Source organism: Borostomias antarcticus, assembly GCF_949987555.1.
Source record: "Borostomias antarcticus genome assembly, chromosome: 10".
NCBI classification, from domain to species: Eukaryota; Metazoa; Chordata; class Actinopteri; order Stomiiformes; family Stomiidae; genus Borostomias; species Borostomias antarcticus.
Genome location: NC_140243.1, coordinates 22,950,131 through 22,965,733, shown reverse-complemented (window position 1 = coordinate 22,965,733; position 15,603 = coordinate 22,950,131). Strand labels below are relative to the sequence as shown.

The window sequence follows — 15,603 nt, the reverse complement described above, 5'->3', positions numbered from 1 at the left end:
TGTGTTCTTTTCTATCAGATTCAAGCATCCTCAGCGCGCCAGATATCAAGCTAATATTCCACAGGCATCCAACGTTCCTCAAGTCAGACAAACAAACTGAGATCAACGGCAACAAGGTCTAATAGAAGGTCTTTAATCCCCTCCAGAGAATCGCATTACGAAACGTGACAAAACCTAAACAGACAAGAAAAAGGGGGCATATTTATCCTTATAAATCCAGCAAATTATATCAGTGGGATGAGGACAAAAGGGGGGTTACATCATCTTCTTAAAGTTGTCCATGGCTTCCTTCACTTTCTGCAGCTCTGTCTGGCTCGTACGCATCTGTTGAGAGAGAAGGGCGAGGGTACGTTAGCAGGGGAGCTGGATGATGACTCAATATCACACATGACACTTCCGAGGGTCTGATGAAATCAATCTGAGAGATGAACAGGAATTTCCTTGTCTACTTTGGGCAGACGGATCACTCAACGTACTGCAGTCTGTACGAGTGAAAGGTTCTCGGTTCTCATATGGAACTGTGTCAACAGTTGGTGTGTTTTATTTCACCACACACTGATACTGTGATGTGATCGTTCACAATTTGGGCACAATCAACCATTAACTTATCTTCCCCTCTTCTCTTCCCCTCCCTCCCTCACCTTCTCAGCATCCAGCTCCTGTACTTTGACTGGCACCTTCTCCTTGTAGTCACTCTTCTCCATTTTCTCTCTTAGCTTCTCCATCTGTTTCTCCAGCTCTCCCTTCTTTGTCGTCAGCTTGGCCACCTCCTTCTCCACATCTATCAGGCCCTGGGTAGAGAGGGATGGCGAGGGGAGTGGACAGCGTGAATAATGACGGTGGAGGACACTCAGAGGGAGAGAGAGAGAGAGGTGGGGTGTGTGGCCCGAGCCACTTACCTTGAGCATGAGGTGGACGGTGCACCGATCGGAGGCGATGGCCACCGCACAGCCCTCTGGGACGCCCCCCTGGGCGGCGGTGCTGGGGTGGACGGCCTGGGAGTAGGACAAGGTCTGGATCTGCAGGCTGTACTTCTGGACCAGAGACACTGTCTCAGGGTCTATACACTGCAGGTAGCCTGGGACAGACAGACAGACAGGGACGGTTAGTCTACATAGGAGCTTCACTGGGAGTAGAGCAGTACTTTACAGAACAATATGAGTGATAAAATGATGTGATGGATACAGCATGGCTGTTGTATGACTAATCCATATTATCACGGAGTGTAATCCAATTCCTGGCGTTTCTTGTTAATCTGTTCGTTTGCAGTCCTTTGTTTTTGTTTGTCTCCCTTTGTACCTGGGCTGCGCCCCGGGCTGATGTAACAGTTGGTTGGGGGGCGCATTATAAATAAAAAATAACATGGTCACACTGCGGCCATGTCATGTGTGTGTGGGTGACAGCTTACAGTCTGCGCGGGTCTTGGTGAGGTTGTAGTCAGCCCTAAGTGAGCGGATGGTCCTGACCACAGTCATCACAAACTCCATCTGGCGGTCTACCTCCTCGCTGTGCCAGCAGAACTACGAGCACAAACGGAACACGGACCAAGGTCAGACGCTGACAGCGTTGCTGTCACACCCCCGTTCACACAATTTACCACCCAGGAAATAACAGAGAGATAAAAGCCATTGCCAAACGCATCAATCAAAGACAATGTTATTTGTCTCAATACACTCCATTTCTCTTGGTCTTTCCCCTCCACTTTTCCTGCCCCCCCCTGACGATTCTGCTCTCTCTCTCTTTCTCATTCTCCCTCCCTCCCTCTCTCTCTCTCTCATTCTCCCTCCCTCCCTCCCCCTCCCTCCCTCTCCCTCCCCCCCTCTCCCTCTCCCCTCCCTCCCACTCCCCCTCCCCCCCCTCTCCCTCTCCCCTCCCTCCCACTCCCCCCTCCCACTCCCCCCCTCCCTCCCTCTCTCCCACTCCCTCTCCCCCCTCCCTCCCTCTCTCTCTCTCCATCCCTCCCAGTCCCCCTCTCTCCCTCCATCCCTCCCTCTCTCTCTCTCTCTCTCTCTCTCTCTCAAAGACAATGTTATTTGTCTCAATACACTCCATTTCTCTTGGTCTTTCCCCTCCACTTTTCCTGCCCCCCCTGACGATTCTGCTCTCTCTCTCTTTCTCATTCTCCCTCCCTCCCTCTCTCTCATTCTCCCTCTCTCCCCCCTCCCTCCCACTCCCTCTCTCCCTCCCACTCCCCTCTCTCCCCCTCCCTCTCTCCCCACCCTCCCTCCCCCCTCCCTCTCTCTCCCCCCACCCTCCCTCCCCCTCTCTCCCCACCCTCCCTCCCCCTCTCTCCCCACCCTCCCTCTCTCTCCCCACCCTCCCTCCCTCTCTCTCTCTCGCTCTCTCATTCTCCCTCCCTCCCACTCCCCCTCTCCCCTCCTCCCTCCCTCTCCCAGCTAGTCTGGGAAAAGGTACCGCACACACATGGTGAGCACAGAGAGACTCAGGTAGAGTTTCTTCCCCCAGGCCATCTGGCAGCTGAATGACTAGCTAGTGTACACAGTGTCACTACATCTAGTGAACATAGTAGAATATCTAGTGTTCTAACATCACCATATAATACATTATGTATAATGCTGATCTCAGCCCTGGGAGTATTTATAGATATAGCATGTATATAATACACCAACCCACTCAGGTTTACTTATATCTACGTATAGTAATAGCATGTAAATAATCCATCCATACCGGTATCTTTATGTTGTATTGATTTGTATGGCTGAATGTAATTTGTAAATTGTGTATTTGTAATCTTCTTTAATATTTAGAGCACATCAAGGAGCCAGTAGCAACATTTTACTGTATATTGTACACTGCTTTTACACGCAACAAATACTGTAAATCTGAATCCTTCTCTCTCTCAATCTCACTCACTCCCTCTCTCCCTCTCATTCTCCCTCCTCACATTTTCCCTCCTTCTCTCCTTCTCCTTCCCCCTCTCCCACGCCCTCCCTCCCTCCCTCTCCCTCCCACTCCCTCCCTCCCTCTCTCCCACTCCCTCCCTCTCTCCCTCACCTCGTCTGTCTCGGGATAGGGCGTGACAGAGATGCTGGGGGGATTGTCCTGAGGTCGTCGCCGTGGCAACCTCTGGAAGAGCTCCTCGCCGACGAAGGGCATGATGGGAGCGAGGAGCCTCAGGCCGGCGTCCAGGCAGGTGTACAGGGTCTGTCTGCACACCAGCGCCTCCCTCTGGCTCCCGCTGTCCTCCTCAGCACGACTCAACACCGGCTTCACGCTCTCCTGGAGGGGGGGGGGGGTTTGGATAATAAGGTTATGAATTTAACTTACTGTAGATTGTACAATGACTAAGGTAGAATGATCCAGTGCAGTGCTAATGTACACATACACACACACACACGCACGCACGCACCCACACACGCAGCCCTCAGGGTCTTACCAGGTAGACATCGCAGAGCTCGTACAGCCAGAAGTTGTAGATGGCGGTGGTGATGGCGGGGAAGTCGTAGGCCCGGAAGCCGGCGCCGCACAGCCCCACGGCGGCGCCGAGGCGGGACAGGATCCAGCGGTCCGTCACGCTCTCCTCGCTGCTCAGCCGGGCCGCGTCCCACGGGACAAAGTTGTCCCCCAGCGCCCTCATGGCGAACTTCACCGCGTTCCACAGCTTGTTGCAGAAGTGACGGTAGCCGAGGATGCGGTTGACGTCCAGGTTGATGTCCCTGCCTGAGGGGAGGAAGACAAGATGGCGGATGAGACGGAGAGCGACGGTGTGATCGATGACACAATGCTAGCCTGTAGGAGAGAGAGAGATAGAGAGATGGAGAGAGAGAGAGAGAGAGAGAGGGATGAGGAGGGATGAGGAGGGAGCGGTTGAGGGGTTACCCTGGCTGGCGTAGGCGCACAGGGCGAAGCGGAGGGCGTCTGTGCCACACTCGGGGATGCCGGCGGGGTAGTCGGACTTCTGGCCCTGCTTGGCCTTCTCTACCTCCACCGGGTCCAGATTACTGTCCGTCAGCTGGCCATGCAGGCCCTGGAGAGAGGGAGGGAGAAGGGGAGGGAGGGAGGGATATTGGGAGGGAGGGAGGGAGGCAGAGAGGGAGAGAGGGAGGGAGGGAGGGAGAGAGAGAGAGAGGGGGAAGGACAGACGATTAGCAAAGATCAGCAGGTGCTCCGTTTCCAGGCGTCAATTCCATTAACGCCCCTTCAAACCCTTTTATCGTGCTTTATAGTTCCTGTTCAAAATAATCCATTATGTTAAGTGTGTTGGGATCACGTTGTAAAACACACTTGAAGCTGAAATGAACGTTAATCTGCATTTCAAGCATCTCCACAGAGTGGCGGAGAATCATGACTCAGCAGGTGCTGCTCTACATACGCTGGTCGAACTGGAGGGAGAGTGCTGCATGTGTGACGGGCTCCTCTCGTCCCTGACCTCTACGTGACCTCTGTGCTCAGCCTGACCGAGCCTGGCGGAGGCTCACAGCCTGCAGCGGTAGCAGCAGATTCATGGCTTCAATAAAAGCGGTCATGAGATTCTCAAAGCTGACACGACCGTTCCCCTGGCAGCACTGTGCACGTGTGAAAGAGAGGGTGGGGTGGGCTGTGTGTGTGTGGAGTGAGTGAGATGGGGTGAGAGAGAGAGGGAAAGCTGTGTGTGTGTGTGTGTGTGTGTGTGTGTGTTACCTCAAGAGAGATCCCTGTGATGACGTCCAGAGGGTCGATGACGTTTCCAGAGACTTGCTCATTTTCCTGCCGTGGGCATCCCTAACCACTGCATGGAGGTACACCTGAAAAACACACACACACAATTACTACAACATTACTACTCCCTAACATGTCCCCACCCCACACACACACACACACACACTGCAGCGTGGCCCCTCCCCTACCCCCTCACTGCAGCGTGGCCCCTCCCCTCCCCCCTCACTCCAGCGTGGCCCCTCCCCTACCCCCTCACTGCAGCGTGGCCCCTCCCCTCCCCCCTCACTGCAGCGTGGCCCCTCCCCTCCCCCCTCACTGCAGCGTGGCCCCTCCCCTCCCCCCTCACTGCAGCGTGGCCCCTCCCCTACCCCCTCACTGCAGCGTGGCCCCTCCCCTCCCCCCTCACTGCAGCGTGGCCCCTCCCCTCCCCCCTCACCTCTCTGAAGGGCAGCTTGCCCGTCAGTTTCAGGCCCATCATCACCATGCGCGCCACCCAGAAGAACAGGATGTCGTGTCCGGTCTCCAGCAGCGTGCCGGGGTAGAACACGTTCAGGTCCTGCGTCTGTGGAGAGGGACGAGAGACGAGGCCGTTTAACGGAGAGAGAGAGGGGGGGGGCGCGGTCCGTCCGAGCGGTAAATTCATAACGGCGTGCGATGAGCTCACAGCGCCCGCCGGGTCACGGAGACCGGCCGGTGTCGTGCGGTACCTCGTTGGGCCAGCCGAAGATGGAGAAGGGGAAGATGCCCGAGGAGAACCAGGTGTCCAGCACGTCCTCGTCTGGACCGGACCGCGGGAAGGGACATCGCAGTGTGTTAAGAGATTAGCATCATCTAGCGCTCCGTCACGCAAATGTTGCCGGCGAATGTCGGCGCCGGTCTCAGACAGGAAATTAGGAGATGCCCTCCGTCTCTCCCTCCGTCTCTCCCTCCGTCTCTCCCTCCGTCTCTCCCTCCGTCTCTCCCTCCGTCTCTCCCTCCGTCTCTCCCTCCGTCTCTCCCTCCGTCTCTCCCTCCGTCTCTCCCTCCGTCTCTCCCTCCGTCTCTCTCCCTCCGTCTCTCTCCCTCCGTCTCTCCCTCCGTCTCTCCCTCTCCCTCCGTCTCTCCCTCCGTCTCCCTCTCCCTCCGTCTCTCCCTCCGTCTCTCCCTCCGTCTCTCAATTACCTTGTCTGAGGCTGATCTTAGCGGCGGACACGTTGAAGCGCCGGGCTGCCTTGTCTCTGGCCTCCTCTTCTGTCCTACCGCTCACCCAGTAATGGCCGTCCATGTCCTGAGAGAGAGCGAGATGGATGGAGAGAGAGAGAGAGGGAGATGGATGGAGAGAGAGAGAGAGGGAGATGGATGGAGAGTGATGTATTGCAGGCGGTGCCCGAATAAAACACGAACAGAGGCGGACGTGGGAGACCTCTACCTCTCCGGGTTTGACCGCGGCGTCGCTGACGGTGACGAAGTAGGCGGGGATCCGGTGACCCCACCACAGCTGGCGGGAGATACACCAGTCCCTGAGACGGAAGGATGGAGGAGAGAGGAGGGCACAGCGTAAAGAGGGATGAAAGAAAAGTAAGAAAGAGGTGTAAAAAAAAAAATATGTAAAGAAATGTGCAGGCCGAACCCCACCTGATGTTGTCCAGCCAGTTGAACCAGGTCTTGAGGTGGTGGTCGGGGATGATCTTCAGCCGGCCGTCCCTGACCGAGTCTGCGGCCTGCTTGCCCATGTCGGAGCAGTCCACGTACCACTGGGGCTTCAGCAGGGGCTCCACGATGTCCTTGGAGCGACTGGAGGGCAGACGGATATTATGGGGCTTCAGCTCATTCGCGGTCGTGAATGATAGGTGGATCTGACACGACTAGGACCGACGCTGGATCCCGCGTGGCGGAACACGCGCCCGGCCGGTCTCACCTGCACACTGGCACCACCATGGGGTTGTCTTTGATCTCCTTGAACTGTCCTCTGTCTCTCAGAGCCTGCAGCACGGCCTGCCTGGCCTCGAAACGCTTCATCCCCTGAGGATGAGAGGGAGAGAGAAGGGGGGGGGGGGGGGGGGGGGGGGAGAGAGAGAGAGAGAGAGAGAGAGAGAGAGGGAGAGGGTTAGCACACTTCACTTTATGCAGAATGGAAACACGAGATGACTATCTGTGAGTGTGCACGTGGAGAGGTAATGCCTATCTGTGAGTGTGCACGTGGAGAGGTAGGCTATCTGTGAGTGTGCACGTGGAGAGGTAATGACTGTCTGTGAGTGTGCACGTGGAGAGGTAATGACTGTCTGTGAGTGTGCACGTGGAGAGGTAATGACTATCTGTGAGTGTGCACGTGGAGAGGTAATGACTATCTGTGAGTGTGCACGTGGAGAGGTAATGACTATCTGTGAGTGTGCACGTGGAGAGGTAGTGACTATCTGTGAGTGTGCACGTGGAGAGGTAATGACTATCTGTGAGTGTGCACGTGGAGAGGTAATGACTATCTGTGAGTGTGCACGTGGAGAGGTAGTGACTATCTGTGAGTGTGCACGTGGAGAGGTAATGACTATCTACGAGTGTGCACGTGGAGAGGTAATGACTATCTACGAGTGTGCACGTGGAGAGGTAATGACTATCTGTGAGTGTGCACGTGGAGAGGTAGTGACTATCTGTGAGTGTGCACGTGGAGAGGTAATGACTATCTGTGAGTGTGCACGTGGAGAGGTAATGACCATATGTGAGTGTGCACGTGGAGAGGTAATGACTATCTGTGAGTGTGCACGTGGAGAGGTAATGACTGGCCGGGTACCAGGAAGGGGGCGGGCACGTTGATGAGCAGCCCGTTCTCGTCCAGGATGTTGATGAAGGCCAGCTTGTGTCTCACTCCCACCTCATAGTCGTTATGGTCGTGGGCGGGGGTGATCTTCACAGCGCCTGGGGAGGGGCGGAGAGGAGGAGGAGGAGAGAAAGGTAGAGCGTGGAGTGATGGTGTGAAAGTGGGGGGAAGGGGGAGAGAGAGAAAGAGTAACGCGTTAGGAGCAGCAGAAACCCGTTAACCTGCGACATGTGTGACCCTCGACCTGCTGATGCCCCCGACGCCCCCGACGCCTGGTCTCGTGGGGGTGTACCTGTTCCGAAGCTCATGTCCACAAAGTCGTCGAACACGACGGGCATCTTGCGCTCGCAGAAGGGGTGGACCACGGTCTTGCCCTTCAGGTGCTGGTACCTGGGGTCAGCGGGGTGGACGGCCACAGCGGAGTCTCCCAGCATGGTCTCGATACGGGTGGTGGCCACGATCACCTCCTCATCTGGGGTTAGGGAGGGAGGGGGAGGGAGGACAGGAGATCCATTTACAAAGTCCCCATGAAATGTCTTCATTCAGCAGGGTGTGCCCTGGGGAGACCCGTTCACCCGCGTCTTTCTGTCTCACCTGATCCCTCGATCTTGTACGAGAAAGAGACCAGCACTCCAAACTCCACCTTCTCCTTGTAGCCGGGTACAGGCAGCAGGGTCCTGCCCGTCAGCTCCCTCTTATCCACCTGGAACACAGGGGGAGCGCCGCTTTATTCAACATCTGGTCCAGCTGCGTACAGCGGCGGAACACCTATCAGTACGGACACACTGAAGTTGAGCTGCGTTCAAGATCAGACAGCTTTATCAGTACAGACACACTGAAGTTGAGCTGCGTTCAAGATCAGACAGCTTTATCAGTATAGACACACTGAAGTTGAGCTGCATTCAAGATCAGACAACTTTATCAGTACGGACACACTGAAGTTGAGCTGCGTTCAAGATCAGACAGCTTTATCAGTATAGACACACTGAAGTTGAGCTGCGTTCAAGATCAGACAGCTTTATCAGTATAGACACACTGAAGTTGAGCTGCGTTCAAGAGCCCACAGCATTCGGACCTCTATGTCAGAGATGGCGGAGTTGAGGGTGCAGGACCAGTTGACCAGCCTCTTGCTCCTGTAGATCACTCCCTCCTCATGCAGACGGATGAAGGCCTCCTGGACAGCATACGACAGTTTCTAGAGAGGGGGAGGGAGAGGGAGAGAGACACACACGGATGTGATGCATACTATAGAGACCCCCTATAGAGACTAGTGAGGATGCGACAGATATGGTAAATGGTAAATGGACTGCACTTATATAGCGCTTTTCCACCTTAGCGGCACTCAAAGCGCTTTACAATGGCCTCTCATTCACCCATTCACAAACCAATGGCGGTAGCTGCCATGCAAGGTGCTAACCTGCTCATTGGGAGCAATTTGGGGTTAGGTGTCTTGCTCAAGGACACTTCGACATGTGGACAGTCGGAGCTGGGATTCGAACCACTGACCCTTCGATCATTGAACGACCCGCTCCACCAACTGAGCTCCAGCCGCCCCGTTCCACAGCGGTCGGTGTGCGTGCGTGGCGGAGGTGTCTGGTGGAGCTACTCACCGGGTCCATGGTGAAGCAGGCTCTGTCCCAGTCCAGAGAGGAGCCCAGCTTCTTCAACTGGTGGTAGATACGGTCTCCCTTCCTATCACACACACACAGAGTGTTAGAAAGTGATGTTCCTGGTCTTTTTATCGCCATCTTCTGCTTCGGCCACCCCCTACCCCTCTGCCTTGTTCCAACCTCTCGTCTCTCTTCCACCCCTCATCATCTCTCTGTCTCTCTCTTTATTTCCCTCCTCCACTCACTCGTTCTTCCACTTCCAGACCTCCTGGATGAAGCTCTCCCTGCCCAGGTCGTGGCGGCTCAGGCCCCTCTCCCTCATCAGCTTCTTCTCCACCACCACCTGGGTGGCGATGCCCGCGTGGTCGCAGCCCGGGTTCCACAGGGTCGTCTCTCCACGCATACGGTGCCTGGAGGAGGAGGGGGGGGCACCATAGACATTAAAACAAAAAAATCACTGGCAGATGACACAAAAAAGTTGGTTGGTCAAGTTGGTTTCTCGTTAAATAAAGAGCTTTTTTGTTGAATCAGTTCCATTTTTTGTCTATCAAATGTAGCCGAATCCTATTCACACTATCCTGCTATTTCATCACCTTGGCGAGACTGCGAGACAGCAAGTGCACCCATCTCTCTACGCAAAATAACAGTGCCAACCATGCATCTATTCCCATCAAAGTGGATGAAATGGCGATCCGGGTCCTGGTCGGGTGGCGTGGTGGTGCGGGTGTGGACCGAATCCGGGTCCTGGTCGGGTCGCGTGGTGGTGCGGGTGTGGACCGAATCTGGATTAAGTCTGGTTCGGTCCGCGCTCAGGGCCATGTGCAGCTGTACTTTCGTGTGGCCGGGTGGGATCTGGTTGTGGTCTCGTTCTGGTCTGATCAGGTGTAAATAGGGTCATAGACTGTAGGGTAGTAGTGGATGAATGAATGAATGAATGAATGAATGAATGAATGAATGAATGAATGAATGAATGAATGAATGAATGAATGACTAAGTGGTAGTGCAGCCCATTACTGTATTGAATGTGTTGCTTTTTATTTTAAATAGTATTTGGAAGTATTTTACACTGAATTCTTTGTTTATAACCTGTTTTTCCTATACAGGTACCTTTTAGGGACGAGCATCGGAAATTAGCTTTAGCTAAAAATGCCATGGTATTGCACGAATAATTTATTAATGTTTAATGCATCTGTCCCTGCCGAATAAACAATACATGAAATGAAATGAAATTGCAACAATGCAATAATGTAACAAGCAGATTCTGGGATATGAATTACCATCTGGTCAGAGAGTCCTGGATGGCATTGGTGAGGGCGTGGCCTAAGTGAAGAGATCCGGTCACATTGGGCGGCGGGATGCACATCATGAAGACTCCGCGGGGGTTTGGCTCAGAGATATTCTTCCGCTGGAGAATGTAGGGCAGAAAGAGACGTGAGGTTCTACTGCAGCACAGAGGGTGGGGAGGTTCTGGGAGGTCAATGGGAGGTTTCCTACCCCGTACTCAGGCTTGAAGAAGCCCTGCTTCTCCCACCAGGGGTACCAGGCGGCCTCCACATACTGGGGACTGTAGGAGTCGGGCAGGGGGCTCAGCACGTCTGCGACAGGGACAGACAAGAGGGGTTACGGAATACGCAAAAAATTCCATGTACGAGAACGCCCTCTAGTGACTAGGAGTGAAGTCCTTTAGTGACTGGGAGTGGCATGTGCAGTCTCAGGAATATTAGTTAAGCCTAGGGAGTTTTTGTTATATATGTTAAGAGTTTAGTTTTTGTTATTATTTAGATTCACTTCATTAGGTACACCTATCAAAACGAATGCAGTCTAATACAACAGTCTTGTAATAATCTCTCTTCATCTCTCTTCTATTTCAATCAAAAGGGTGGCCAAGATAATAGGAACACATACTAGTACAATACAATACAATTCAACAGCATCATTAACCACATTCTCCAAAATGATCATATAGTTGAATCACCACCTCTCATAAACTTTCAATATAAAGTGAACAGGGATAACAATCATGAAGAGAGATGCATTACAGGACTGTTATATTAGACTGCATTAATTTTGCTAGGTGTACCTAATGTGGTTACTACCGGCTTGTCAGAGGTTGTAATGTATGTATGATGTGTGTGACGATGCCTGTGGGTGTGGCTTAAAAGGGCGCAAAGCAAACAAAGGAGAAGAGATGAGAGTCTTGATTGGATTTGGGGAGACAGACGCGTGGGCCCTCGGGAGCCTTGTGATGGAGTCAGGACTAGGGGCTTGTTTGCTGTGTTCCTTTTGCACCCTCCAGAGACACTGCGACTTCTATGCACCTTTGACTTGTCCACTACAAACCTTTTGAAAATTAACTCAACTATTGAACGACGCACGCCAGCACGAGCGCTGGCCGAGTAGTGTGCTGGTCGTACGGAGGACTCCAGCCAGTGAGAGGAGCAGTGTCCGCCGAGGGCTGTTACCGTTGCAATTCGGCTGTTAGGAAGCTATGATTCCGGATGACCTTTTGAGTCATACCCTACACAAACGTAGCCGGTCCTAGTGGACTGTTACAAGGCTTGGTACTCTCAGCTAGCTAGCCCATGACAGTTAATACGCACGTCTCACACGTGAACATGTTTACACACACATGAACACACTGGGTATCCACACACACACACATACTACACACCTTTCATCTCCCCAGCAGGGGTGGGGATGTCGTATGAGATCACCCCCATCTCCTTCTTCTCTGGTTTGGCTTTTTTCTGCGGAGAGAAGACAAATATAAAGACACGTGTTAAAACGTAAGAGTCGTGTATCAAGTGTTCAAGACACGATGGCGAGTGATGACTCAGCAGCCAGAGGGTATGGATCTCTACCTCCTTCCCCTCTGGCTGCTGTTTCTTCTTCTTCTCCTCCATATCCTTCTTTTGCTGGAACTTGTCCATCTTCTCTCTCTTCTTGGCCTCCTTCTTCAGCTGGGCTTCTGTCTTTGGTGGGCCTGATAGACAAACGCACACCATAGAAAAGCCAAAGCTCCCCATTAGACACTTTGACGCTTGTGTCAACTAGCCTAGGGGACACAACAGTGTAGTATTGCCTTAAATTCAATAGATTTGCACATTTGCACACTCGAAGACTACTCACCATTAGTAGCTGTGGCACCAGTTGCGTCAGCAGGAGGGTCAGCGGTAGCAGCATTAGCAGCGGTAGCAGTATTAGCTGCGTTAGCAGCGGTGTTGGTCTTCGGTGTGACAGGCACCATCTTCTCGCACAGGGGGAACGTCCCCAGGACCTTCAGAAACTGGGGCTGGTTGACACAGGTGAGGAACCACCTGGTGACATTGACCAGAGCCTTTCTGTCGGCCGGCTCCAAAGCCTGAGTGTACCGGAAAACAATAAGAGGCCAGAAGAGTTTAGCCGGAGCCACAAACACAGGAACACTGGGCTGACATGGACTAGGGATGTGCACAGTTAACCGACTAGTCAAGTACCCAACGGGAGACCTGCTACTCGGCAAAGAAATACCAACCGGTTTACCTAAAATACAAACATTGGCTGCAGTTAATATGTGCAGAGTGACACCTGCTGACTGTTGACAGCACTGCAGCTCCGGCTGCAAGAGTCAATTGCGTCGTGATCACGTGACATAACCAGTAGTGGAGTTGCTGTGTGAAATATGTTGTGTGATCGGGTTGTATGTCGGCTTTGCAAAAGCAAATTGGTGTAGCCTATAACCAGTCTACCAGTACCATGTCGAACCATCTTAAATATTGCCATGTGGGTGTTGCTCTAACCAGTGAGGCAGAGAGTGTTAGGAAGGGAGAGAAGCAAATGGCTAGGCTATTACTTCATTCACAGCCCCACTCGGTAGATGTGATCAGAGTGCGCGCGACTATTATCATTTTTTGTTTAGCTACGATAAAGCAGTAACGTTAACAGTTTTACAATCCTTCATTCCAAATTTTCAGTTTTGAAATAGCCCAACTGTTGTTTTTCTCTTTGTGTAACCTAACACAGTTTAGTTAATTCAGTTTTTAAAACGCTTACTGACTGATGCATGTTAGGCCTAGTTGAAATAGTCCAAACGCTCGACCTGAGAATTAGTCGAAACATCCATCCCTAACATGGACGGCACAAATACTTTCACTTCTTGACAACTTAGCATGAGGAAGAGAGCGTGGCGCAACAATACGAAGGATACTGTAAACAGACAAACAACAACAAAGGCAGGTGACGTACGTATTTGAAGGGCAGGAGGACAGCTGATGCCACATAGATATCCGCCAAAGTGATGGCCTCTCCAACCAGGAATGTTCGGGGTTCTAAGGTCTTGTCCAACCCCTTTAGAACACGCATCAGTTCTGCTCTAGAACTCTGCTGAATCTGAGAATCAGAATAAGAAGAACCAGATTAATCCCCATCACAGGCCACCTGTTTGGCCTCTGTTATGATGAAAATTGTGTGCAGTATGAGTGCCTGGGAATGCCAGTGCTTATATGTGCTTGCTTGTGTGTATTAAGGAGGTCGTTTGATATGTGTGTGTGTGTATGTATATATATAATGTGTGTATGGGTTTGGAAAAGATCGTCCTCCTCACCTTCTTATCCAGACCCATCACCCCCAGCAGTGGGAAGACCACAGCACAGGACACGGGAGTGAGCTCATTGTCTGCGAAGCTGAGCCACTGCCACACCTGGCTCTGCTGCTTAGTGTCCCCCCCGGTCCTCTTCCCCTGAGAGGCCAGGTACCAGCCTACAGCGCTGGTCCCAGTCAGGACCGAGTGCCCTCCCTCAGCACCCAGGACCAGGGCAGGCTGGGAGCGGGGGGCGAGGGCGGCCGGGGGGTCCTCTGTGAGGGCGCGGGGCCGAGAGGGGCAGAACTCTGCAGCGATGAGAGCCTGGATGCTCCTGAAGTCGTCAGGGTGGGGGGACACGTAGAGGGTGGCCATCCCTGAGGAGAGGTATCAGATGAGTGCCTGTATGGGGACGGGTGTCAAGTATTACATGAGATGGATAACTACAGTACCACTGCACACTAGACCAACACAATTGCTAACGATACGTATGTGACTTCACAAAGAAAGCAAGTTTGCTAGATTCATAAGCAGTCGAGGACATCTACGTGTGTCGTGAAAGACGGTATGCTAGAGCTTGCTAGCTAACTTAAGTGACTTGAAAACACCTGTCAAATAAAGACACGGAAGAACGTCATGCTAACCGGCTAGCTAGCTCGACATAATCACTGTGAACTTTGGGGACTAGCTAGCATGAGGTTTGTCCATGCAGTCACTGGTCTTATAGCCTACTAGCTATTGTTCGGAAACATTTATGGAATGTTTATTTCAAAAACCCATTCTGAAAAGTCGTCCCTACCTTTGAATTAAGAAGTAGACGTCAGCTTATGTTTTCATCAGAGAAGACCCACATGAGTCTTGCCGCTAAACGGTAGAATCTGTCGTAAGGAAGTGGTCTGATGCAACGCGCACATGTGCCTGGTTCAGAGCACAGGACCCGCCTTGATGGGCTTTATTTCCACCACATCATCACAAAGGGTAACGTTACTCAAATAACGCCTTTTCTCAAGCTATCTCTCAGCTCCCATCCTTGTCCAGGGTGCTGGAAATCCTTGAAAATGCTTGAATTTCAATGTGGCGTTTTCAAGGTTTGAAAAGTACTTGAATTTTGTATTAAGTACTGGAAACTCATTGAAACTGTAATAACTAGGCTACTTTTATAATACATTGCTATCTGACAGAATTTGTGTTTTAGAATAAGTCGGAGAGACTTTTTTCGTCCTAAGGGCTTGGGAAAATGTAGTCCCAGACACGACCATCTTGTTTCTACACAGGTGTATCTAGCCTACTGCATAGAATCAGATGCAATCAGAGGAATAGATACACGTAGAAACAAGATGGTCGTGTCTGGGACTACATTTTCCCAAGCCCTATTGCTTTCACACAAAATGAAGACGAGTTGTTTGTCTTTCCTTTTCCTAGGATGGAGACTGAATGATTTGCATTTACCACGCCCCAAACTAATTTAATTGGTCGCTCCAACCGCGCGCCGAGTTCTAGTGTATTTGGGTTTAATAAAAGTCTACACCTGATTGTATTTTGGTGGTGATGATGAAGGTGATATGGTAGTCTGATGAAGAGCATCATGCTCGAAACATCACTAACGGTGCAATAAATAAGAGTGGAAACTGGAGCCTTTTACTTTTTATATGTATATTTGATTCCATCTGGCCATGCGAGACTACAAGGACACTAAACGTAGGCTATTTAATGTATCTTTGTTTCAACTGTAATATCCTAGCAATGCAACATAGCGGATGCTGACACTAAGGTTTATGAAGTGTTATAGAGATTTGTTGCTTTCACAGTCTTTTTGTAAATATATTGTTGTCATAGAAAGACAATATGCCTCCTCAAAGACATAGACAGTTTACAACATGCAACAATATTCACCAGTGTTGTGAAAAGTGCAGTAGCCTACATTCAGCTGAGTGCTCTCGTATCAGTGCGTTTAAAGCACGCTACTGCCTATTATTCTTCTGTAT

The 15,603-nt window shown here is 51.8% G+C and overlaps 1 protein-coding gene across 1 annotated transcript; it reads right to left on the bottom strand.

Annotated features, from left to right (window-relative positions):
* Nucleotides 1-183: 183 nt before the first annotated feature.
* Nucleotides 184-14,472, bottom strand: vars1 (valyl-tRNA synthetase 1). Its single transcript, XM_084445025.1, is given in 29 exon segments — nucleotides 184-324; nucleotides 642-791; nucleotides 900-1,078; nucleotides 1,409-1,520; nucleotides 3,016-3,240; nucleotides 3,398-3,681; nucleotides 3,841-3,988; nucleotides 4,642-4,691; nucleotides 4,694-4,745; nucleotides 5,096-5,221; nucleotides 5,367-5,437; nucleotides 5,821-5,926; nucleotides 6,068-6,158; nucleotides 6,274-6,432; nucleotides 6,557-6,660; nucleotides 7,424-7,548; nucleotides 7,743-7,922; nucleotides 8,045-8,153; nucleotides 8,526-8,645; nucleotides 9,061-9,142; nucleotides 9,306-9,470; nucleotides 10,338-10,465; nucleotides 10,555-10,655; nucleotides 11,732-11,807; nucleotides 11,922-12,043; nucleotides 12,190-12,421; nucleotides 13,285-13,428; nucleotides 13,643-14,020; nucleotides 14,418-14,472. Coding segments are annotated over 28 exon segments (3,861 nt in total). The 5' UTR covers nucleotides 13,994-14,020; nucleotides 14,418-14,472; the 3' UTR covers nucleotides 184-255.
* Nucleotides 14,473-15,603: the final 1,131 nt, after the last annotated feature.